Source organism: Rhipicephalus microplus, chromosome X, assembly GCF_043290135.1.
Source record: "Rhipicephalus microplus isolate Deutch F79 chromosome X, USDA_Rmic, whole genome shotgun sequence".
NCBI classification, from domain to species: domain Eukaryota; kingdom Metazoa; phylum Arthropoda; class Arachnida; order Ixodida; family Ixodidae; genus Rhipicephalus; species Rhipicephalus microplus.
The window spans coordinates 261,915,445-261,939,197 of record NC_134710.1 but is presented as its reverse complement, the minus strand read 5'-3'; the positions used below and the strand labels follow the sequence as shown (position 1 = coordinate 261,939,197).

Below are 23,753 nucleotides of genomic sequence, written 5' to 3'. Positions count from 1 at the left end.
CGTTTAACATCCCAAAACCACCCTACGGTGGTTTTGGGGCGTTAGACCCCACGTATCAATCATTTAACTTGACAGTTTCACTTGGGCGCCCAACGTTTGAAGCGCCCTCTAGGCATCACAAAACTTTTCTGCAAATTGTAACGCCCCAATAACTACATCTCACATATACCTCCACGATTTTTTTCAATGTGTGTTGTGTGTGTGTGTGTGTGTGTGTGTGTGTGTGTGTGTGTGTGTGTGTGTGTGTGTGTGTGTGTGTGTGTGTGTGTGTGTGTGAGAGAGAGAGAGAGAGAGATTCCATGTAAAGTGTACCCAGTCAATTTTCGACCATCTCTGATCATGCTGAAAAAAATCGTCGAGGTATATGTGATATATATGTGGACGATCGTGTCGTCACTGCCGAGGAGATGCTCGTTTGGTGCTGGTAGAAACTGTCCTAGACCACAGTGACGACAAATTTTTGAAGGTAGACTCATCACACACACTTAGCAGTTACGCACCTGGTCGCGTGTTCGCTAGACTGTAGACATTATCATCGCATTGCCAGAGCCACTTCCCAAGGCCACGGCTTGACGGAGATCGAACAATCTTGTATTGATGTCCTATGAATGTTCAATAGAGAAAAAAAAAATTAGTTTCATCGCATGAGCAAAGCAGTGAACACGAACGACAGCAGCAAATCGTAATGTTATATGTACGAAGTAAGGCTGGCAGCTAAATCTTTTGGATACGGTATCATGTAACTCTATCAAATGCTGTTGGAAGAGAATATCAAGAGAAAAACCCTTTAAAAAATAAGGCCAGAGCAACTAAGTGGACGTCATCATCAGGGCAGTATATGAGGCTGCCCTGACACTACGAGAAAAAAACAGGAGCACGGAGAGACTGTAGGTGCTTGCTATTTATGACATATGCACAGCACACTGCAGCGCTGGTTGTGGCATAAAGAGAATGTCTAAATTTGACAGAAAGGAGTGCTGTGTTGCAAAGCATTGGACACTTGCCCTGATGGGACATAATTGTGGGGAAGAGTTTTGCTATAGGCTTTGACAGCCGATATGGTAGCACTGCAGCACTAGGACATTCAGGACCACCACCAGTAGTGGCCACGTGCGCAATCCTGTAAGGACATGCTGTTCGGTCTCCTTGCAATAACTTTGTGGAACGAGCAGCACGCATTATTGTATAGATTCCTCAGAACTGAACACATAGAGAAATCTTAAGGTACGAGGGAAAGTAAAACATTGTCTACACTTTTCATTCTACAGTTTATTAACATGTTAGAGCAGTACTATGCACATCATTTTTCTACGTAATCTCTTTATCAATGCACTTGGCCTAATGGTCAACGAGCTTATGTATTGTTTCAAAATAAAATGTTTTCCGTTGGTCAGTAAGCCACTTTCACACCGCATTTTGTCCCTCTAAATCTGAGGCAATGGTGACCATGAAAAGCATCCTTGAGGAGTCCAAAAAACGCAAGTTGCATGGAGCTAGGTCTGGGCTGTATGAAGTGTGTTCCAGTAACTCAAATTTTATCTTGTTGATGGTTTCACAAAGCCCTGTGTGGCCATGCGTTGTCATGATACAATAAATCTTGGTGTTTGTGGTGTATCGCTTGTGATTGTTTCAAATTGCAGAACCCCAAAAATGCAGTTTTACGTGATAGTGCACTTCTCCTATATTGCGAGGGTCTGTGATGAATGTTTCGACCTCTGACACCCTTGGACCAGAGGAAATGAATTTCTACTCGTTGTTCTTCATGAATGCAAACTTCAAGTGAAGCAGCTAAGGTATATCAGCAACAGAAGAAAAATGAAGGAATTAAGGTCAAACTTTTACAGCGTTACCACAACAGTATGACAACAAAATAGCAAGAACAGAAGACGAACTGTGCAATATCAGGAAAGGTAATACAGAAGTGTAGATAATTGCCAACTTGCTCTCGTAAAAGCAGTCTTCTTCATGTTTATGGCGTTGGGGAAGGAACTGTCTGCAAAGGGCCCTTAGATTTTATTGAAAAATGTGTTGCTTCGATGAAAAGTGTCAACTAGGACGTCTGCCATCATGTCATCTGTTTTATTAAGGTCTTATAATATTTAAATAAAAAGTATTTTTTTAAAGGGGCAAAGCACCTTAGGGTCCAGGCTTGTCCAGTGTCTGTCTCCATCGCAGTACAGCACAAGCAAGGTCCCATTACAGCTCATACATTGTCAGATAATTTTACCTTTATTGAAAAAATTCACCTAAAAATTGTACTAGGTAAGGCAGCAATTGATGGATTCAAAAGATTATGAAAGACGGAGATTAACGTTAGGTCTTAAAACTAAAATAACTTTAGCTAATGCTATAGTTTTTCTAGTTCTTATGCATAGGTGCTAAATGCTAATATAACTCTACCTAATGCTATAGTTTTTCCAGTCCTTATGCATGGGTGCTAACTGCGGAGCTTGTGGAAGTGCGAAAGGAAGCTATAATTTTTTGAGGTGGTATAAAGTGTGCGGAAGTCGGTGGACTGGCCAAATCAATTAATTTTGTGAAGTCGGTGGACTGGCCAAATCAATTAATTTTGTGAAAATAAGTAAGTCTGAATCTTCTCTCAAAGCAGCTGTCTCGAACTTCGTTATTCTGTGAAAGCCATGCAGGCTATGGTTCAATGGAGTAAGAGTTCACTGTAAGCAAAGTTGGAGGTCACCAGTGCACGAGGAGTATGCAGTAGGCTCTCGATGATTTATACTTCAGGGGACTGTAGAATTTTGTTCTTGTAAATAAAACATGGGGCAACATACCAATTCGCCTTGTTCTGAAGCATTCACAAGTACATACATACCACATTTTTAAGCGCGAATGCACTTTATAAGTGACCCTGAATCCGCCGTCCGCGGTGCGCCTCCTCCTCTCCCCTAGCAACGGCGCAAGGAGCGGAGAGGAGCGTATGTAGCAACGGCGCAGTGACGTCGCACACCACGTGATTGCGCGCGCTCCGTCCTCGGCTTCGTGGCTGCGCAGGCTTGCTCGAGATCGGCAAGTCATAGGTATAGATCCATCGCAGGCATCAACCTCGACTGCGATACCTCCAACAATGAGTACAACGCAATCGAATGCGAGCGTTGTACACGTCTTTGAAAATGTCGCGCCGGTTGAAGACAAGGCAGCGCGGCGAAGGGCCCGTGATGCCGAGCGCAAGCGGGCGAAGCGGGCCACGGACATAAACATCATTATAGTGCGAATTTGCTCTCACATACACGCGTAAACTCACCAAGATTTCCCGAGAGGGTCTAATGGTTCCTGGGAATCGCAATGTGATCACACTGGGGAGTTCACGTTAACTCACTGGCGAATGCCGACGGATTTCAACTTTACTCCCCCTCATAGCATCACCCCGTGCATTCGCACTTAACCATGTTCATTCTCGGGAAATGCTTGGGAGTTTTTTTTTGCATATAACTCAGCCTGCATAAGCTGCACTATTAACTACAAATCATGGAAAAACAAGATTAATAAAAAAAAATCTGTACACATTGCCATGAAGCCGCCTTTTTTGCATCAGTGCAAAGTAGTGTCATGAGGCCAATTTGCACCCCACAGTTCGCATAAACTGGCGTCCCAACTGAAGCTCCTAAAGTACTGTATATTTTGTGTGGGTTAAACGCAAGACAATGTGGTACGTACCAACACAGGTACCTCTTAATTCGAGAGATTCTGAAAATGTGTGTGTGGGGGTTGGGGTGAAGGGGGGGGGGGCACTGAAGCATGGTGATAGATAGCCTGAAACGACTGCCAGTAATGTTTTTAGGCATCAGTGCAGTCATACTGATACTCGTTATAATATGGTACCGGCAAGCAATTAAGTACAAAATAGGCTATGTCCCATCACGGCTGGTAGCCATCTTATAGTGCTTTTCTGGATGACGCTACTATACTGTGGCGAGAGTTGCTCTAACGCTTCGGATGTGATGTATCAACACTACACCCTCCCGATTTTTAAGTGCATAGCACTTTAGGTGCCCTGCTTGTCGTCCATTTACTAATATCATGTGGCGTTGTCACGCGTGCAATCATGTGGTGAATAAGACCTAAAATAAGTCTAGCAATACTCAAAACTATGTTCAATATAATGAATGTGGTCTAAAATAATATAATTAACACAGACATCCAAGAAATTGCAATAACTATATAATTAACATTTAATTGCTAAAAACACTCTGGAAGCATCCAGCTGACACCCTCACCGCACGAGTGGGTGCCACCACTTCACCATGTGTACGATTGCTCCTGCGAGAGACACCAGAGCTTATCCTGTGCCATGTTTGAAGGGGATACAACCTGATGGAACTCGCTGCAGATCTCATGTATCTCAACTGCTGTAACTAGCAAGAATTGCAGTAAAATGTAGCAAAAAGTAGCATACACGTGGCACACAGAGCTTGCAAATCTGCATAACTAGATTCCACTCATGCGAGGGAATACCTAGATGCTTACCTTAAACATTGAGGTCATCATCGGCAGTTTGTTAAATGGAACAGTGGGAACTCTACTGACGAGAATTGCTGGGTTGCCTGTGCTACACTTTTCCTCTGGTTTCACCTTCGTGAAGCTGTATTTAGTGCAGGATTTAGAACTAAGCCAATCACTGCTCAAGTTTTTTCTTTTTATTTTGTTTGTCAACAAGAAATGATTAGTGCACATATATTTTGGTACGGACAAGAGAAAAGTATGAATTAAGTGAATGTGGTGCAGCTGCTTCAATTAAGCAGCAATGCTAACCAAAAATTTGAAATTTGTTTGAATTAACCAAAGGTTTAAATCATCAGAATGTCAATTATCACAAGTATACTGTAAAGGACAACTTTCAGGCTGCAGAAAAATGTGTTGGTGACCTTAAAAAACTTGGGTAAATGAAAGCTCAATGGTGTTCATATATTTATTGTATCATCGTGAGTCTCGTGCTAGTCGACTGTAAATAACAACCATTGTTTTATTTAGTCTTTCTTTTTATTGTTGACATAGAGTCCTAGGGTTATGTACTTGTGGCTTCTTTTAGTGCTTTCCACTGTTGCTTAACCTGTCCGTGCACTTGGTTCTTTAGTAGGGACATGCGTTGGTGTCTGATATTTGTGGAGATCAAGGTGCCTTCCAACTCCTCATTTTTTGAGTTTGCATTTAGCAACAATTATTTGCCGGCTCAATTTGCAAGACCTGCTGCCCCTATTGGCAGCATGTTGCAGGTGGGGCTATCATGCAGAAGCTACAATCCTGCACAGCTGTGCTTTTCTCTTCTGGCATCAATTCATCTCGTGCACACATTCACCAGTATTGGCACTGTAGAAACTTGCATGCCAACAACCAGTCATGTTACATACATAGATCCTTTGACTCCTTCTTCTTATGCTTGACAGATTGCTACTGTATTAGCCAGTGCAGTGAGCACCCACATTCGATCGGTCTTGCAATGAGTAAGCCCAGTTTGCCTAGAGCAGCAAGCACACATGATTTTGTGTTGTGGTGAGTTTCAGCTCGTCAGCAGGAACTGTTGCACTGTGCTGTATTAATAGAGCTGTATTTTTTGGCAATCAGATTTGAGTGCTTTCTTTTTGGTGTGTCAGAAGGTTGACATGTTGTAGCTTAACAGATTAGTGTTGTCTGAAATGGAGGTGTATTGTGCCCTTTCCCAATCTTTACTCTTAGAGCAAGCACAGGGCAAACCATTGTCGACAAATAATAGTCCATAAATATTGAATGAATGCATTCATGTATGTTCTGCAAGTACCATCAAAAACTTTTTCAACAAATATCATTTTGCATCAATTGGCTTCTATTGCTCCCTTGCATTTGCGGCAGTTTTGGCTAGTTTGCTTCTTGAGTAACTCCTATGCTTCTCCCACATATTTACCCTTATTTTGAGTGCACTGTGACTTTTGGAGACTTTTGTGTAAGAGCTTATGTGCACCTATGCATTTGTTTGTAATACAATGTGCAGGCCAGCTGAAGTTGCCCCTCGTGCTGGAACTTCTGGTTTTCGTGCTCCGGAGGTTCTTATGAAGTACAGACACCAAACTACAGGTTCGTGGTCTAGTCACTATCGAGCACGAGGACGTTCAGTATTGTTATATTTGAGAAAGCTGCTGAAACAGCTATAAATAGGACTCGGGTTCTTGCATACTTGAATAAAGCAGTGGGCAGCTGTCTTTTTAAACATTTCTGTGAGTGCCTTCAACACAAGGAACTTCTTAACTTCTCTTGTGTTGAATCTGAGAGCTCTTCAAATGCCATGCCTTCATAAAATGTGTGCTGCCACTGTATGTGGTCATCACTTAGAAGAATTTTGCTGAACTGCTTTTCAGTTTTTTATGCTTCGTAATACAGCAGCCATTTTCTCTGTGTGGAGCAACTACACTGCTTTTCTGGGATCACATGTGCGGTTTCTTTTATTTCACAGCGTGTATTACCAGTCACATTTTTTTTTTCTCTTTGTTTTTAGTTGCAACAGATCCTTTACTCCTTTGAGGGGCGAATTTTTTTTGTGAGATGCAGTCCAAAATTGTGTAGTTTTTTTATTGCTAAAATAAATTCTTCCGACAATTTTACTTAAGAAACAAAATTGTCAAAAAAATATTTGTGGGGCCGTAAAGTGACAGAAAAAAATCATTTTTATTGTTAGCACAGATGGTTTATTTGTAGCAACATGAATCAAAATTAAAAAAAAATACACTTATAGAATTGTCTATCAATGAAAGTTATGCTTTGTATTAAACATAGCTCACAGACATATAAAAACCAGCATACTAGAGTACCTTTCCGGAAAAAATGTCTCTGCTCCAACACTTAACACTGGAGAATAGTCATCTTTGATTTGATCTGGATGATCTCACCACGCACGCTTTTGAGATGTTGCTCTTTCATCATGCAAGTCTGAACTCGTTTGACGAACTCAAATCCAAGGAACCTAATTTTGATTTGGAACTGAGAGAATTGTTCCCATCAGAAGAATCGCCGCTCAGCTCTCTAGCACTAGAGCAACCGGTGAACTCTTGCAGCGTATGCGGACTGCATCAGTGAATACATGGAAGAAAACTGTGTGGTTGCGCACCTGTCCACAAAGCAAGATGAGTAAAAAAGCTGCAGTAGTCCTTCCTGTTATCACCAATGCGACAGAGTTAATTTTTCAGTCCTCAAAATACGAAATGCAACCACGGTGGCATTGTTGGTTAATTTAGCACTGCATGGAAACTGATCTAGTTGCGCCCCGGGGAGCAATAAACGAGAGTCCTGGCCACCCTTTGAGAGATTAGAAAACAGACAGCCATCAGCTTTGGGGGCGCTAGAAGCAATAACCACCCAATGGACGAAACCAGCCGCAGCGCGTGTGCATTCGGGTGCGCAGCCGAAATTCTCCGCGTCGCTTTGAAACAGAAAAAGAAAATGAAAGAGAGAGACATCGGCACACGAAAAAAATTCCACTTATTTCCGAAGTGTGGCAAACACAAGCCAAGCAAGAGAATTGATCGAAAAATGCGCACGTTTTAAACCAGCCACACCATGAATGCACAAACGGTAGCCAGCACCGCTTTGCGAAGCAAACAAACAACGAAAAGACACTTGCGCTTGATAAAATATCGTGTATTCTAGAAGCATGGCAGCCATGCCAAGCAAAAGAAATGAACATAAAAGGTGCACATTTTAAACATGCAAGCAATGCCGTACATGTATGGCAAAAATCATCAAAGGGTTAAGCGGAGACACGGGTTTTAGAAGGCCGAAAATTGCGAAAAAAATAGACTTTTTGAAGCTGACATTTTCGGAATCTGTACCTATTTTTACACTTAGAAGTTTTTAGCTTCTCGCGTCATTGTTTCTGGCGCAAAATCAATTTATGACACCCCTGTGAGATGAATGTGAGCGCAAAAAGATGCTAAAATCGCGCTTTTTCCGCGCCGAACTGTTGCTGGTGCACACGAGCTATCGTGGTCATTTTGATCTCGTTCTTCATCTTCAATTACCCGCCACCGTTGGTTCGCCTGCTCATTTGTTTTTCAGCAAAAACGCATCATCGTGAAGCACCAGCATACGATTCTATTGGCTGCTTGGGGCATGTGACAAAACAGAGGCAACTGATTGGCCTAGTGGCATTTCCGGCATCTGCTTCACCATCGTGACGCGCACGAATATGCGCCATTTTTTCATGGTGCTGTCGACTGCCTGCTGCAGTAAAGAAGTTCCGCGCCACACTACTTCGTGAAGCTGTGGCGATCGTTCGTTCACCGTGAACTTCAAAAAGAGCTCCGCTATGACTCAGGACAACAAAGATAACGGATTCGTGGCGGTCAACGGCGGTCGCCGAGTCACCGGTGTAGTACTAGCTCACGTACAGCCTGTCGGTTGCCGACAATGTCACTGAAAGCAGCAGTGTTTTGTCTCATCAGTTAGAGGACGACAAGTAAAAAAGGGTGTAAGGCAGGGGGACACAATCTCCCCAATGCTATTTACCGCGTGCTCACAGGAGGTTTTCAAAAGCCTAGAATGGGAACAGTTAGGGATAAGAGTTAATGGAGAATACCTTAGTAACCTGCGCTTAGCATATGTAGTACCTTAGTAACGAAAGTAATGTACAACAACCTCGGAAAGGAGCAGCGCTTCGAGATAGGTAGTAGTGCACTTGAAGTTGTAAAAGACTATGTCTACTTAGGGCAGGTAATAACCACAGAGCCTAACCACGAGATTGAAGTAACTAGAAGAATAAGAATGGGGTGGAGCACATTCGGCAAGCACTCTCAATTTATGACAGGTAGATTGCCACTATCCCTCAAGAGGAAGGTATATAACAGCTGTATCTTGCCGGTACTTAGCTACGGAGCAGAAACCTGGAGACAAAGAGGGTTCAGCTTAAATTGAGGACGACGCAGCGAGCAATGGAAAGAAAAATGGTAGGTGTAACCTTAAGAGACAAGAGAGCAGAGTGGATTAGGGGACAAACGGGGGTTAAGGATATCATAGTTGAAATAAAGAAGAGGAAATGGACATGGGCCAGGCATGTAACGCGTAGACCGGATAACCGCTGGTCATTAAGGGTAACTAACTGGATTCCCAGAGAAGGGAAGCGGGTTAGGGGGAGACAGAAGGTTAGGTGGGCAGATGAGATCAAGAAGTTTGCGGGTATAAATTGGCAGCAGCAAGCACAGGACCGGGTTAACTGGCGGATCATGGGAGAGGCCTTTGTCCTGCAGTGGACGTAGTCAGGCTGATGATGATGATGAAGTAAAAAACAGAAGTGAAATTACGAGAGATATCGACCTTTGCAGCGACGGAACGGAAGTGCAGTCTTATCGCTAAACGCGCTGATGCCGCAGTTCTCTACCCGCCTGACGAAAGGACCTTGTTTGTGTGTGAACTGCATGACGGGTCGTCAGAGTGGAGTATGCCGCGCGACGACGAACAACAGAAAATGAATTTGTTCGCAGTGAACGTGCTCACTGCCCCCGTGAAATGGGTGCTACCGGCAAAAGGTAGAATGCTTTTAACGACGTGTTCACAACGATGTTGCGGTATCCACTCGAAAATGCGGCAGTCTTACGTGAAAAGGAAACTAACATCTCTGTGTTGATGTAGCCTCGAAATTGATGAGTGAGTGCACAAGTCCAGTTCGCAACATTTATGTGTAACTCATTCTGGACAAGCCAGAATGCATCGCTCTGTCATTCGACGGACCGCGGATGATGCGTGCAGATTCGTCGCACATCGGCGTCTGTACCATCACCAAACTGAAGAGCGGCCTTGTCGGCAGACTTTAATATAAAATTTTTTGTTCTTGGTTACATTCAATGAACTTTACTGTGCTGTACTTCTTGAAGTACTTGTTCAATCCGCTCAGCTTGCAGCGTCGCACTCCTTAGGCATTCTAGTATTTATATATATGTTAGTGACTGTGCAATTCAAAGTACATACATTTTTACAGTTAAAAATGTTAGAATTTTTTGTTTTCTTGATTTTCTCAAAATGGCAATTTGTACACCCTGCTTGACAATTCCTGCAATATATCGAAACTATTAAAGATAGCAGAATAATTCTTTTCGCAGCATGAAGCTGTATGTTCGGGGCACACAACATAGGAAGCATATTTCAATTTCTCTTGATGCAAGTTTTTAAAATTAGTCTTTTGTGTGACCACACCATCATCACATTTAGAGATATGAAGTTTAGTGTACTGTAATGTAAGAAATGATGACTGAATCAAAAAAGTGCTTCCCATGTTGTGTCTTATGCTTTCTACTGTTGATCCCTATCTCATTTGTAAACTTTTGACTGGTGGTTATTTTTTTATTGTGGTAAGAAGAATAGAGATTGTGATCTTGATTATTTGATGCACTAATGGAGCTACAGAAAAAGTAACCACATTTTAGAATGAGGAGAACAAACTAAGTAAGCATGCCAACCCTTATCATATTCCATTCAAAAATAGATTAGATATGCTATAAACCCATGTGCCTCCTTAAAGAAGTGTTCTTGCATGCAGAGGAAACCTACTACAGGCTTTTTATAGCCTTGTAATTTGATGTCACTAGCCCTTTAAGGATGCTTGCAAAAAATCATATTTTGGTCTGTTTTGATGTACTATAAAAAAGAAGTGTACACACTTGCATATCGAATTCAAATGGCTGTCACTAACAAATGTTTTTAGAATTTTTTGCATGTTTGAATTGCAAAATCGAAACTGAGGTTCAGCAAAGCCTTCTAAATAAATATGACATTTTACATACCAAAGCCACAATATGATTATGAGGAATGCCATTGTGGAGGGCTCCAGAAATTTCGTCGATCTGGTGTTTTTATTGTGCACGCGCATTGCGCAGTACACGGGCCTCTAGCATTTCACCTCCATGAAGTGCAACCGCCGTGGCCATGATTAAACCTTCCATAGTCAATTCAGCAGCCGAGCACCATATACATTTTTTAATCGAAGCGGCTTTTCTATTGCAGAAATTTCAAAGCTAAGATCTTGTGAAGAATCCCTACCCAAAATGCGCTAACAAAAATATGCATTGGTGTTACAGTTAACCATCCCAAACTTGAATAGGCAGGCCCTTGTAAAAATATAAATGAGAATGCCAATATACCGTATATACTTGTGTGTAAGCCTCCCCTGTGTATAGTCCACACCCCCCACTGGGGGAGAGGGGGGGACTATGGACTTAATAAAACCTAGGCCTTTGAGATTGGGCCCAGAGATTGGCGTGCTGCTGCGTCACACTCCTTGGATGCCATCCTGCACATTGTTGGGCAGTGTGTCGACTGCTTGTGGAGTCGGTTGTGCTGCGAGTGATGCGTCACTGTAGCATTGTAGCAGGGGTTGATAAAGCTCTGCGAGCGCACTGCTAGGGTGAGCTTGTTCGACAATAATTCGTCATAGATAGTGAAATGAAAAAGTCAGATATGTCTTTTTTTCGTTATTCTTCATAGGAATCACCGTGGCACTACAGTGTGTTAATATTAATGAGATCTTACAGACAATCCTGCCAAGGAAAGTATAGGGTACGTTTTTAGAAGTAATTGTAATGTTAATATAATTGTAATATAATTGTAATTGTAATGTTAATTGTAATATCATCTATACTTTTCTTGGCATTATTGTCTGTTAGTCCTCATTAATTCTATTGTCTAACAATGAAAATGAGCCCTTATATGTACACTTCTTTCCTTCAGCGTGTAAATGTGTAGCTATTGGCCCAATTCGTGCATAACCCCCCAGTAGGGGCCTCTGCGCAAGCAGGTGTTTGGTGTGTAGCGACACCACGGACTCGAGCTAACTGGGGGGCTTCGACCTCTTCCGCACCTAGTCGTGCGTAGCTGAGCCGTGTCCGGGGAAAAGGGGATCCTTGGGGTTGAGTCGACGCCGGGTAATCGGACCTTTAAGGCCCCCCGGCAGAGGCAACACTTTTTTTTGGCGCCAGCTTCACGTAGACGGCACCCCTGGGCCGACCGGCCCAGGGGAAATCGGCAATCGCCTTTTCCTGTACCTCTACCCTACAACTTCGTCTTTATCTCTCACTTTTAGTCTGTGCTGTCTACTTCTCTCTTCTGTTTACTTCCAATTACTTCCCTGTGCAAGTAGCCTACCTTGGTCTAGGCGCATTGGGTTATGGCAGTGTTGTACGGCTGACGTCTGCAAGCTTTCAGCATCCGCAAACTTGCAGCGTCCCCTTGCTGGGCTGCGTGGTGGGGGGCCGCCAACGCTGCTGAATAAAAATAAGACCGGCATGCATAGAGAATTCCCGCTACTTACCGATCGTACCGGCTTAAAGCGGGTACGCACCGATGACATAAATTTTTTCAACCAGCCAATAGAAACATTTCCTCATTTCTACGTCATTCACTGTGAGAAAACTGGAAAGCAAGCCAGGGGACTGTATCTCCTTTTGTAGTTGCCAGGTGTGTTACCGCTCGGGGCTGTAGACATGGTAACCAAAACGGCTAGCGGAGACCTCCTCCTCGAAATTTGGGACAAAGAACAATTTGAAAAGCTAGATGGCCTCTCAACTTTCGGTGACGTACCGATCACCGTAACAGCACACAGATCAATGAACATAACTAGCGGAGTGGTATCTGACGCAGACTTACCTGACCTGACCGAAACTGAACTTTTGAAGGGGTGAAAGAGCCAAAATGTGACTAATGTACAGCGAATCATCATCAGAAGAGATAACCAAGGAAACACCAACGAAACACTTAGTACTCACGTTTGGATCGAGTAAACTGCCGGAATCCATCCAATAGGGTACACGAAGACCTCTTTCAGGCCGTACATACCAAACTCTCGTCGTTGCCTCCAATTTCCAATGCCAGAGTTACGGCCATGGCTCTAAAAGCTGTCGTGGTCGCCAGATTTGAGCACGATGTGGAGTCCTAAGCTATGTGTCTGAGAACTGCAAACAACCGCCACACTGTGTAAACTGTGAAGGAAACCATGTCTCATATTCATGCTCTTGCATATACTGGAAGAAAGAAAAAGAAAATTACATTGAAGGTGAAGGAGAACATTTCATTTAAGCAAGCACGGTGAATAGTCTCGCCATTCTATGGACCTACATATGCTGATGCGGCGTGTCAAGGGGGCACTGCCGCACCACCCCTCGTCATTCCTGTGGCCCGTGCATAGCGAGCCGGCTGTTGTGGCATTTGCCCCCAAGGCGACTGTAGTCCAGACTACTTCGCCTACTCACGAACAGAGAGCAGAGACTCCAGGGTCCTCGGGTCTCAAGGCTTCGGAGGCCCGGAATTCGAACTACCAGCTCGCACGTGCAGGCATCCAGTGCCTCCGAGGAGGCAATGGATACGTCAGTACCCTTGGTACTGAAAGAGTGGTGCAGCTCCTTGGAGCGTGCCAAGAAAACAAAAAAGCAGATAATAGGGCCTGGTGACGGCCCTGTTACTCAAATTCAAACTCCCCACCTAAACAGCCACTCGCTTTTCGTACACACAGCACTACTTTACATTCACCATGAACACTCAAATTATACATTGGAATGTCAGGGGCTTTCTCAGAAACCTTGACGACGTCCAAGAACTTTTACACAAACACTCACCAAAAGTGCCGTGTGTACAAGAAACACACCTAAATTCAAAGCACACCTACTTTCTCCGTAAATACGTTATTTTTCGAAAGGACCATGATGATGCTATGACATCATCTGGAGGTGTTGCCATTATAGTGAATCAAGGGATCATGCACCCAGTTTCAACTCCGATCATCTCTTGAGGCAGTGGCTGTTCGAGCTATGCTTTTCAACAAACTGATCACAATTTGTACTCTTTACGTACCTCCGGGCTATCATGTACAAAAACATGACTTCGAGTCCTTAATAGACGAACTTCCGGAGGGTTATGTTCTCCTCGGAGACTTGAACGTGCACAGCAGGCTATGGTGAGACTCTCGTTGCGACGCGCGAGGTCGATTGATTGAACAGTTCCTTCTCTCGTCGAGTGCGTGTCTTCTGAATCGAAAAGAACCAAACTATTACAATCTAGCTAATAATACCTACTCCTCCATAGGCCTAAGCATAGTATCTCCGTTTCTTGTGCCTCTACTCCAGTGGAAAGTCATCAGTAATCCCTACGGAAGTGACCACTTTTCCATAGTTTTGAGCACATCTACAGCAACTGAGTGTCCACCACGGGTTCTCAAATGGCTCATAAACAGAGCTGACTGGGAACAGTTTATTACCATTGCTCGTGTAGGTTGGAGTGACATATGTACTTTGAGCATTGATGCTGCTGTCAACTACTTCACAGCATTTTTGATTGATGCTGCAACAAAATGTATCCCACAAACGAATGTACATCCTGGAAAACGACGTATGCCGTGGTTGAACTGTGAATGCTGAAACGCGCGCAAACAGCAAAACAGAGCATGGAGGTTGCTTCGAAACTCACCGACAGTGTAAAATCTTGACAGCTTTAAAAAAATAGTCTCAAGGCAGAAGAATGTGTCGGCAGGCCAGAAGGGAAAGTTGACACAAGTTTTTGTCAGGGATCAATTCATATACATAGAAGGCTAAAGTCTGGAACATGGTTGGTAGGGTAGCAGGAAGACAAGTACACTCACTCCCGTTCGTAAACACACAGGGTGATACCTTGGAAGATCAGGTGAACTTCCTCGGTGTACACTTCGAATGGGTGTCCAGCACGTCACACTATACTGACGCTTTCCAAAAATGCAGAACTAGAATAGAAAAGCAGAAACTCAAACACAAGTTTACTAGATACGAGGCATATAACCAAGCTTTCAGCTTAGCTGGGCTCCAAAGATCACTAAATTCCTGCAGTAATTCCGCCCCAGGTTCTGACCTTGTGTTGTATGAAATGTTAAAAAATCTACCAATCGAAACAGAAAAAGCCTTACTTTGTACAATGCTATCTGGTTCTCTGGCGCTATCCCTACTTCCTGGAAAGAGGCTATTGTTATTCCCACTTTGAAACTGGGCAAGGACCCTTCTTCAGTTTCGAGTTATAGGCCTATTGCACTTACAAGCTGCCTGTGTAAACTTTTCAAAAAAAATGGTAGAGTGCCAACTTGTACATTTCCTTGAAACAAACAATTTGCTCGACCAATTCCAGTGCGGGTTGTGAGAGGGTAGATCCACCACCGACCACGTTGTTCGTATCGAGGCATTGATCGGAAACGCTTTCGTTCATAAGCAATACTTTCTCTCTGTTTTCCTCGATATCGAAAAAGCATATACTGTCGAGCCCACATACAATGGCCCCACTTAAAATGAACTTTCGTTTAAAACGAAGAATATCCGCGTGACCGTGAAAATATACATTGGTTTAATGGCTCGAAATCGCAGTTACAACGAACTTCTCCGAGCGCTGCTGATCGGTTACAGCGAACGGAGTCGGCCCTCTGCTGACTTCCCGGGAAACCACTTTCGACCACCGATCAGGCATCGGCGAGGGGCCTATACATTCTTATTGTTAAATGCCGACCCTGCCTCCACGCCACTCTATTTGCCGCTCTCCTCGACCACTTTTTGTTACGCACACCGCTGTCCTTTGTCCCCCCCTTCCGCTACTTTGAGTACCCCGCATCGCCAGGCGAGGACAGTGTTTTCACATTGCCACCGATCATTCGAAGACCGGACGGCCATCTACCCTGTTTTTGATTGCTGGTACTGTCGTTGGTGTCGCCCGCCTGAAGTGACCAGACCATTTGCCAACATCATCAGCCACCGGCTCTATCCGATCGTCTGCGTCTAGTTCACGCGCATACGCTACCCCACCATTTCTGATAATTTGCGATTCGTTTCGTGTTTAGTACCTGTTCTCGCTCACTTTGCACTCGGATGCCCTCCGCACGCATGCGGAAGCGCGAAAACGGCTGTTAGTTTGCACAGAACGAATCACGAAATATCGAAGTTGGTGAGGCCACGCATAACCGCCGGCACAACAAAACGATTTTTTGACCACGGCCGCCGATTCTTTGAACACCGCCGCGCGCAGGCACTCTTTCAAGTTTTTCTACGAGCGAGTTGCGCGTTTCGTCGACCTTTCAAGCAAGTTACGAAACTGCCTCCTTCCCGTGTGTTTTGGTTTTCAAGGTCTCCCTCCCGCCGCATCGCAACTCCTTGCGCTTCTTCTCTTGCAAATCGGCTCTCCTATCTTGATCACAACGCCTTCGCCCATCTCCACTGCTGGCTCGAATTAGTTTCGTTTTCCGACTAGAAACTGGCCCAGGGCTGTTCCACGCGTTCTGGCATGTGTGTCATGTGTGCGCGTCTTGTTCGCTCTAGGTGTGAATGTGTGGTCTATATGGCCAACGAGAGAACTTGCACGTTTTTTTCCTGCCGCTTAACAAAACGTCGAAAGTGTGACCGCTTGGCTTGAGCGTAATCCGCGCATTAGGTGCCGCGTTGCGGAGCGCTTGCTCATAGCTGTTCACCACCTGGCAGCCAACTTGCCGCTTTGGGGGTCCTGGTATTCAGCTGTGGAGATGGTGAATATTTCGTGGGCGGCAGTGACGGCTACATGCGCGCAAAACTGTTTTTGCGAGGCCGGCTTTGTCGACGTCTGGCTCGATGCCGAGCCTGAAGCTTCCGAACAGGATCACTCCGGCAGCGATTTGTGGCAGTGTGTCGTCGACTACGACCTGGGGGAGCGGGTGGGACATCTGTTGCGATGGTTTAATTACGGCCGATGATGATGCCAACAATGCGGAACCGTATGAAGTACGAGGCGAGAGCGATTTGGAAGAATCTGATTGTGAGGACGAAACTTTGGAGCCAGTGCCTTATGCAGCTTATGCCACAGGCCTCTGTGAACGAGCGCCCTGCTGTTTTAAATGAACTCGAGACCGCCCTTGTCGCTTCTGCTCTTGGAAAGACGTGCATCACGGACTTTTTTGGGCAAAAAAAGTTTGTGTTTTCACTCGCAACTTTTTTAAAAGCTGTGTTTCATTTACTACGAACTTCGGGATACAGCGAACGAATGCCGCGTCATCCTCAGGTTCGTTATAAGCGGGCTTGACTGTAATACAACATGGTGCTTTGGAATATTAAGAGACCTGCCCCCCTTGCCCCACCGCGGTGGTCTAGTGGCTAAGGTACTCGGCTGCTGACCCGCAGGTCGCGGGTTCAAATCCCGGCTGCGGTGGCTGCATTTCTGATGGAGGCGGAAATGTTGTAGGCCCGTGTGCTCAGATTTGGGTGCACGTTAAAGAACCCCAGGTGGTTGAAATTTCTGGAGCCCCCCACTACGGCGTCTCTCATAATCACATGGTGGTTTTGGGACGGTAAACCCCACATATCAATCAAGACCTGCCCCCCTTTTGGCGTGCGTGGCAGAATGTTTGCTATAATCTGAAGTTACTTGTCAAACCGGACATTCCGCGTTCAAGTAGGCAGCGTTCTTTCCCAAACATTTGTCCAAGAAACAGGCGTGCTGCAAGGTGGTGTACTTAGTTGCACACTCTTTATTATCAAAACGAATTCTTTACGCTTGTCCATTCCTCGCAATATGTGTTATTGTACATATGTCGACGACGTCCAGCTTGGCTTTAGATCTTGCAATCTGGCCATGTGTTAGAGGCAGGTTCAGCTTGGTTTGAATTAAGTCTCTAATTGGGCAGAAGAAAACGGGTTATGACTGAATGCACAGAAAAGCACGTGTGCCTTGTTCTCCAGGAAAAGAGGTATTTGTTTTGAACCCAATATTCAACTGCATGGGCAACGTCTTTCTGTTAATGCTGAACACCAATTCTTAGGCCTAATCTTGGACACCAAGCTAACCTTGATACCACACATCAAGTATTTAAAAAACAAGGGTGTCAAAGCCATGAACGTTCTAAAGGTGTTGTCACGCACTACGTAAAAAGTGACAAGAAGTGTCTAATAAATTGATATAAAAGCCTCGTACGTACCCGCCTAGACTATGGGGCAATAGCATATCAGTCTGCGACGCCTACTGCCCTTAAAATGCTTGATCCTGTTCATCTAGGCATCCGCCTCTCTTGCGGGTGCTTTTCGCACTAGCCCCGTGGAAAGCCTGTACGTGGAATCAAACGAATGGTCGCTCCACCTAGAGATGTTACATGTTTTTTAAATATTATCTTAATGAAAACTCAAACAAGGATCGCCCAACACATTCCACATAATGACATGTCAAGCCTTGCTGTGTTTGAGAAACGGCCTTCTATGAGACAGCCCTACTCACTCTGTATGAGGGGCCTAGTGAAGAAAACCGGTGTGCCACTTGAACACCGTTTGATGGCTCCCGCAGTATGCTCCCGCCAACATGGCAGTGGCAGGCAATAGATTGCGACGTGTTCTTCTTGGAGGTTATGAAGCGTGCACAGATTGCACATATTCAGGTATACTTCCCAGAACTACAGTCAAGCCGGCTTATACCGAACCTGAACCTGACACGGCATACGTTCCCTGTATCCCGAAGTTCGTAGTAAATGAAACCCAGCTTTTATTAAAAAAGGTGCGAGTGAAAACACACTTTTTTTTCCCAAAAAGTCTGTGATACACGTGTTTTGAAAAGCAGAAACGATAAAGGGGGTCTCGAGTTCATTTAAAACGGCAGGGTGTTCGTTCGCCGAGGCCCATGGCATAAGCAGCATAAGGCACTGGCTCCAAAGTTTCATCGTTCTCGCAGTCCGATTCCTCAAAATTGCTCTTGCCACGTACTTCATTCACAATGCCCTAATCCTTGCATGGTTCCGCAGTGTCGGCATTATCATCAGCCATAATTAAACCACTGCCACAGATGTCCCACCCGCACTCCCAGGTCGGAGTCGACGACGCGGTGCCACAAATCACCGCCGCAGTTCGGAAGCTTCAGGCTCAGCATCGGGCCTAACGTCAACAAAGTCGGCCTCCCGAAAACAGTTTCGCACGCATGTAGCCGTCACCGCCGCCCACGAAATATTCACCATCTCCACAGCTGAATACCGGGACGCCCGAAGCAGCAAGTTGGCTGCCAGGTAGTCAACAGCTATGAGCAAGCGCTTCGCAACACGGCACCTAGCATGTGGATTATGCTCAAGCCAAACGGTCACACTTTCGATGTTTTGTTGAGCGGCAGGAAAAAGGGTGCAAGTCCTCCCGTCTGCCATCCTGACCACACGCAAACCGAGCACACCGAGAGTGTGCACACGCACACCGAGAGTGAGCAAGACGCGCACACGCGACACAGATGCCAGAACGCGTGGAACAGCTCTGGGCCCATTTCTAGTCAATAAAAGGAAACTAATTCGAGCCTACGTGGCTGGCATCGCGGAGCGTTGGAGACAGGCGAAGGGGTTGTGATCAAGATAGGAGAGCAGATTTGCGAGATAATGGCAAGGAGTGTCGATACAGAGAAGAGTAGGAAGAATGTGGCGGGAGGGGACCTTGAAAACCAGAACACACGGGAAGGAGGCAGGTTGGGTAGCTTGCTTGAAGGTCTGTGAAACGTGCAACTGGCATGTAAAAAAACTTGAGAGAGTGCCTCCGCGCGCAAAAGTCAAAGCACGGCCGCCTGTATCAGTGCGCGCCGCAGTGTTAAAAAAAATCGCTTTGTTGCGCTGGCAGGTTTGCAGGGCATCACTAACTTCGATATTTCGTGATTCTTTCCGCGCAAATCAACAGCCGTTTTCGCTCTTCCACACGCGTGTTGAGGGCATGCTGAGCCGAGTGCGAAGTGAGCAAGAACAAGTCCTAAACACTAATTGAATCGCAAATTATCAGAGTTGGTGGGGTAGCGTAAGTGCATGCACTAGACGTAGATGATCGGATACAGCCGGCGGGCGACACCAACGATAGTACCAGCGATCAAAAACAGGAAAGATGGCCGACCGTTCTTTGAAAGATGGGTGGCAGTGTGAAAACACGGCCCGTGTCTGGCGATGCAGGGTGCTCAGAGTAGTGGGTGGACAAAAAACGGAAGGGTGCGTAAGAAAAAGCGGCCGGGGAGAGTGGCAACTAGAGGGGCACGAAGGCACACTGAACAAAGCACTTGCCTCACGGCCCTTGGACGCAAGGGTGTGAACGATAGAGGCACTTGTGCTAATGCCATAGATGTCCACCATGGTTTTTATCATCACAAACTTTTGTCATCCATTAACACCACACACTTTTCACGGCATGGTCATGATTTTATCACTTGTATGTTGTGACGCACCTTAGCGCGAGGAATTTCAAGGCCCTTATACAACCACTTATCACAATCATTGTCCATATCTCTAGTACCATAAACTGGCGCTCTTTGGCCATGAAATGGCCCTTGCGCCACAAAACACCAAACATCATCATCGTGCATAACCCGCACAGTAGAAGGTTCTGGTGGAAAAAAGTGTGGCTTATACAAGAGTAGAAACGGAACATTGTGTGTGTGACATCTTGTAATTCATATGTTAACATTGTCATTTGTCATGGGATTATGGTTAAGCAGGCTTCACAGCTACCGAATTGAACAATTTAAACATGTAACATAAAGTAAAAAAGTTAGAACACTTATTGATTTCAATTTATGGCTACAATTACATTGTAATTTAGCATCTAAGTATTCACATCTTTGGCGATAACCTATTTGAACGGGCCTTTTTGCTCTGTCAATGCAATTTATGACTAATTAAATGAATATGAATGAAGCAGTATATTACAGATACACCTGAATTGAAGCTTGTTATATGGCTTTGTAATGGAGAACAGGACAAAATCTCAGTGTTATGTTTTATTTCTAGTACTGATTTTGTTAATCACAAATGTGCCATACCTGTATCTAATGCACATATCTGCACTGTCCTGTGGTACTTAGTTTGCCACATACAAGCATACAAAATTCTAATAGATATCATTGTGCAAACACGTTGGAGTTGCTGAAGTGTTTTTGCTGTGCAATTTGAAACTTGGTTGTCCATAGAAACATGCCTTTACTAGCATTTTTTTTTTCCTTTTGATGTCTTGTTAGTTATATTGTGCTGTGCACCAAAGTATGGCTAAGGTATCTTTGGTATTGGTAAAATCTCTGCTGGCTTCACTATATCTGATGGGGTAGATCTGGTCACCTAGTCTCTCATTTCATATCACACTATCTACAGTGCTGGTGCTTGGCCCTAATAGTGCTGTGTGTGTTTTGGTACATGAAACATTTTGGCATAATTATTTTTCTCTGTGCCTTATTGTTTTGTATGTTTCCAGCTGTAGATATGTGGTCAGCAGGTGTCATATTTCTGATGGGGTAGATCTGGTCACCTAGTCCCTCATTTCATATCACACTATCTACAGTGCTGGTGCTTGGCCCTAATAGTGCTGTGTGTGTTTTTGTACATGAAACATTTTGGCATAATTATTTTTCTCTGTGCCTTATTGTTTTGTATGTTTCCAGCTGTAGATATGTGGTCAGCAGGTGTCATATTTCTGTCCTTGCTGAGTGGCCGTTATCCATTTTTCCGTGGCCAAGATGACCTCACTTCATTGGCAGAAATCATCACAGTTATTGGAAGCATTCCTGTGAAGTTAGCAGCTGAAAAAATCGGTGAGTCTCATCATTTTGCTGACATGCCAACCTTACAGTCACAAGAAAAAGGATGTAACATTTACTGGGTGATATCACCCAGACACTGGGTGATAAAATTGACTGGAATTTTGAATATAAATGTCAATCACAACAGAGCGCAATAATATTTAATGATGGTGTATTTTTCTATAGAATGTAATACGGGGTAACTACATACATGTAGATTTGATTGTTATAGATCATTATTTTGAACAGAATACATTATGAAGCACATCTATATGCTGAAACTGAATAAAGTGAGAAGTTTGGACTGGGGTGTGTGTGCATATATGTTATAAGCCCCTCCTTTCTGGCAGTCCTAACATGACCCTTTCCATATCCAGACTTAAAGGTGAAGTAGACAGTTGCTAATATGGATTTGCAGTTCAATCTCGTTAATGCCAGCTCGAAGGGTTACAAAATTTTTTCGAAATAAAGCTCGTTGAGTTGAAGACCTACCTGCCGCGGCGCACGTGCAATGAGTCAACATGTCAATGGGAAGTGCTGGAAGATCTGTTCGTGTGTATTTACATTTCAAGCTACACCACACCCATCATTAAGAAATGAAGTCAGTTATCCACGTCTGGTCTCGTTTTCCTGCAATAAATCTATGAATATGGTGATAGAAGTAGCTGTACTTAGATTTGAAGCAGCTTTTTGACTAGCCTGTGTAACGCTGTCCCTCCCTCCGCACCGCTCCCCTCGCCACAGGTGTTGGAGCGGTGCCAAGTAGGTCACGCTCTCTTAGCAGTGCGCGGTGACATCTCTCCCCCGCCTGTCACGAGCTCGCCGTGTGTCAGCCCTCTCCATCGCTCGCAATGCTTGAGCCCACTCCTCACGTAGGCATCATCTTATCCGCACCACCTCTCTCCATTTGTCGGTGAGGAGGAGCCGTGAGCAGACGGCTGCCTGCGCCTCGAGAACCTCGCGGCACCGACAATGTGTACAGCTCGCCGCTGCATGCTTCAATTCTCTGAGCACGCGAGGCTGCATACTCAACAGGCTTTGTGCAACTGCGTCCCTTGAAAGTGGTTGTTTTGATTATAGTGTGGATATTCACGGCTGCAATGACATACGTTATAAGCGGTCCATACTTGTGCTGGATGATTTCGCAATTTTTGTGCTTTATGTTCGTAGAGAATCATGTAAACAGTAGGAACACACCAGGCACATAACCTTCTGGGGTGCAACAAAAACTGCATGTCCTTGCTGTACATTGACACTCTTGCACCACCTGCATGTGCTGTTTAAACCTGTCAAATTCCTCTTCAGGAGTAACGCTGTCTATATCGTCCAAACTAAGCAACTGTGCTTTCATCTTGGGAGTAGTTTCTGTCCATGTCATCCATACTCTCCTGAAAAAATGTTTTTATTTTGAAGGTGGTGCACATAGCTTTACAAATTTCAAATGGTGCTAAATATTCAATAGCTCAGGAAGGTATTAGATAAGCCGTGTGGCATTTGTCAAGTGTCAAAGTATGTGAGGCCAGAAGTACTTTTTTCCCGCATGCAATACCTGATCACCTGGTTTTTGTTGTTTCCAGGAAAACTGCTTACCATTAGCCATGAAAAGCCAGCGCTAGATCTAAAATGTTTATGTGAAAGACTACGAGGCACCCGTGTCAAATTTGAGGAGACAGACAATGGTTTCGAAGAGGTGCCCCCCAGATACCATGAATCATGGCATCATGTGCCAGACTCTGCCTATGACCTGCTCTACAAGCTGCTTGACCCCGACCCTTCAACTCGAATCACAGCTGATGATGCCCTAGAGCATGACTTCATAAAGGAGAAACTCTGCTAGTGAAAAATGTGAAGTGGCAAGAATGATCTCAAGACTTTGTTTGCAGTTTACCTCTATAATTGATGAGAAAATAAAAAAAAAACAATTGTATCGGTTAATAGTTGTCCATTTTCTCGCACATAGCTTTCTGAGCACTGCTCATACAAAGCTAGCTGATAGCAGAAGTTGAGTATATGTGACTTCCAGTTATTGTGCTTTGCTGCTTATTTATTTGTTTGACCTTTCAAACCAGTGAGCTCTGTCATAGCTATGCTATATATAGTATGCTATGCTATACCAGTATGCCATAAAGCAGGTTTGCACACCCCGAAACCATCATGGGTCATAATCAACTTCTCTGGCAGACATATAGGCTGCATTGTTGAGGGAAACATTTCATCTTTTTTGTAGAAAAATTGTGGGTCTCATTATTGCAGTC

At 44.6% G+C, this 23,753-nt stretch overlaps 1 protein-coding gene across 1 annotated transcript in view; it reads left to right on the top strand.

Annotated features, from left to right (window-relative positions):
* The window catches only part of LOC119161568 (cell division cycle 7-related protein kinase), a 47,265-nt gene extending 23,832 nt beyond the window's left edge, over positions 1 to 23,433 (top strand). Inside the window, exons 9-11 of the mRNA XM_037414108.2 lie at positions 5,981 to 6,063; positions 21,361 to 21,510; positions 23,076 to 23,433. Coding sequence (XP_037270005.1) covers positions 5,981 to 6,063; positions 21,361 to 21,510; positions 23,076 to 23,335 — 493 coding nt within the window. The 3' untranslated portion in view covers positions 23,336 to 23,433. The remainder of the gene's footprint in view (positions 1 to 5,980; positions 6,064 to 21,360; positions 21,511 to 23,075) is intronic.
* Positions 23,434 to 23,753: the final 320 nt, after the last annotated feature.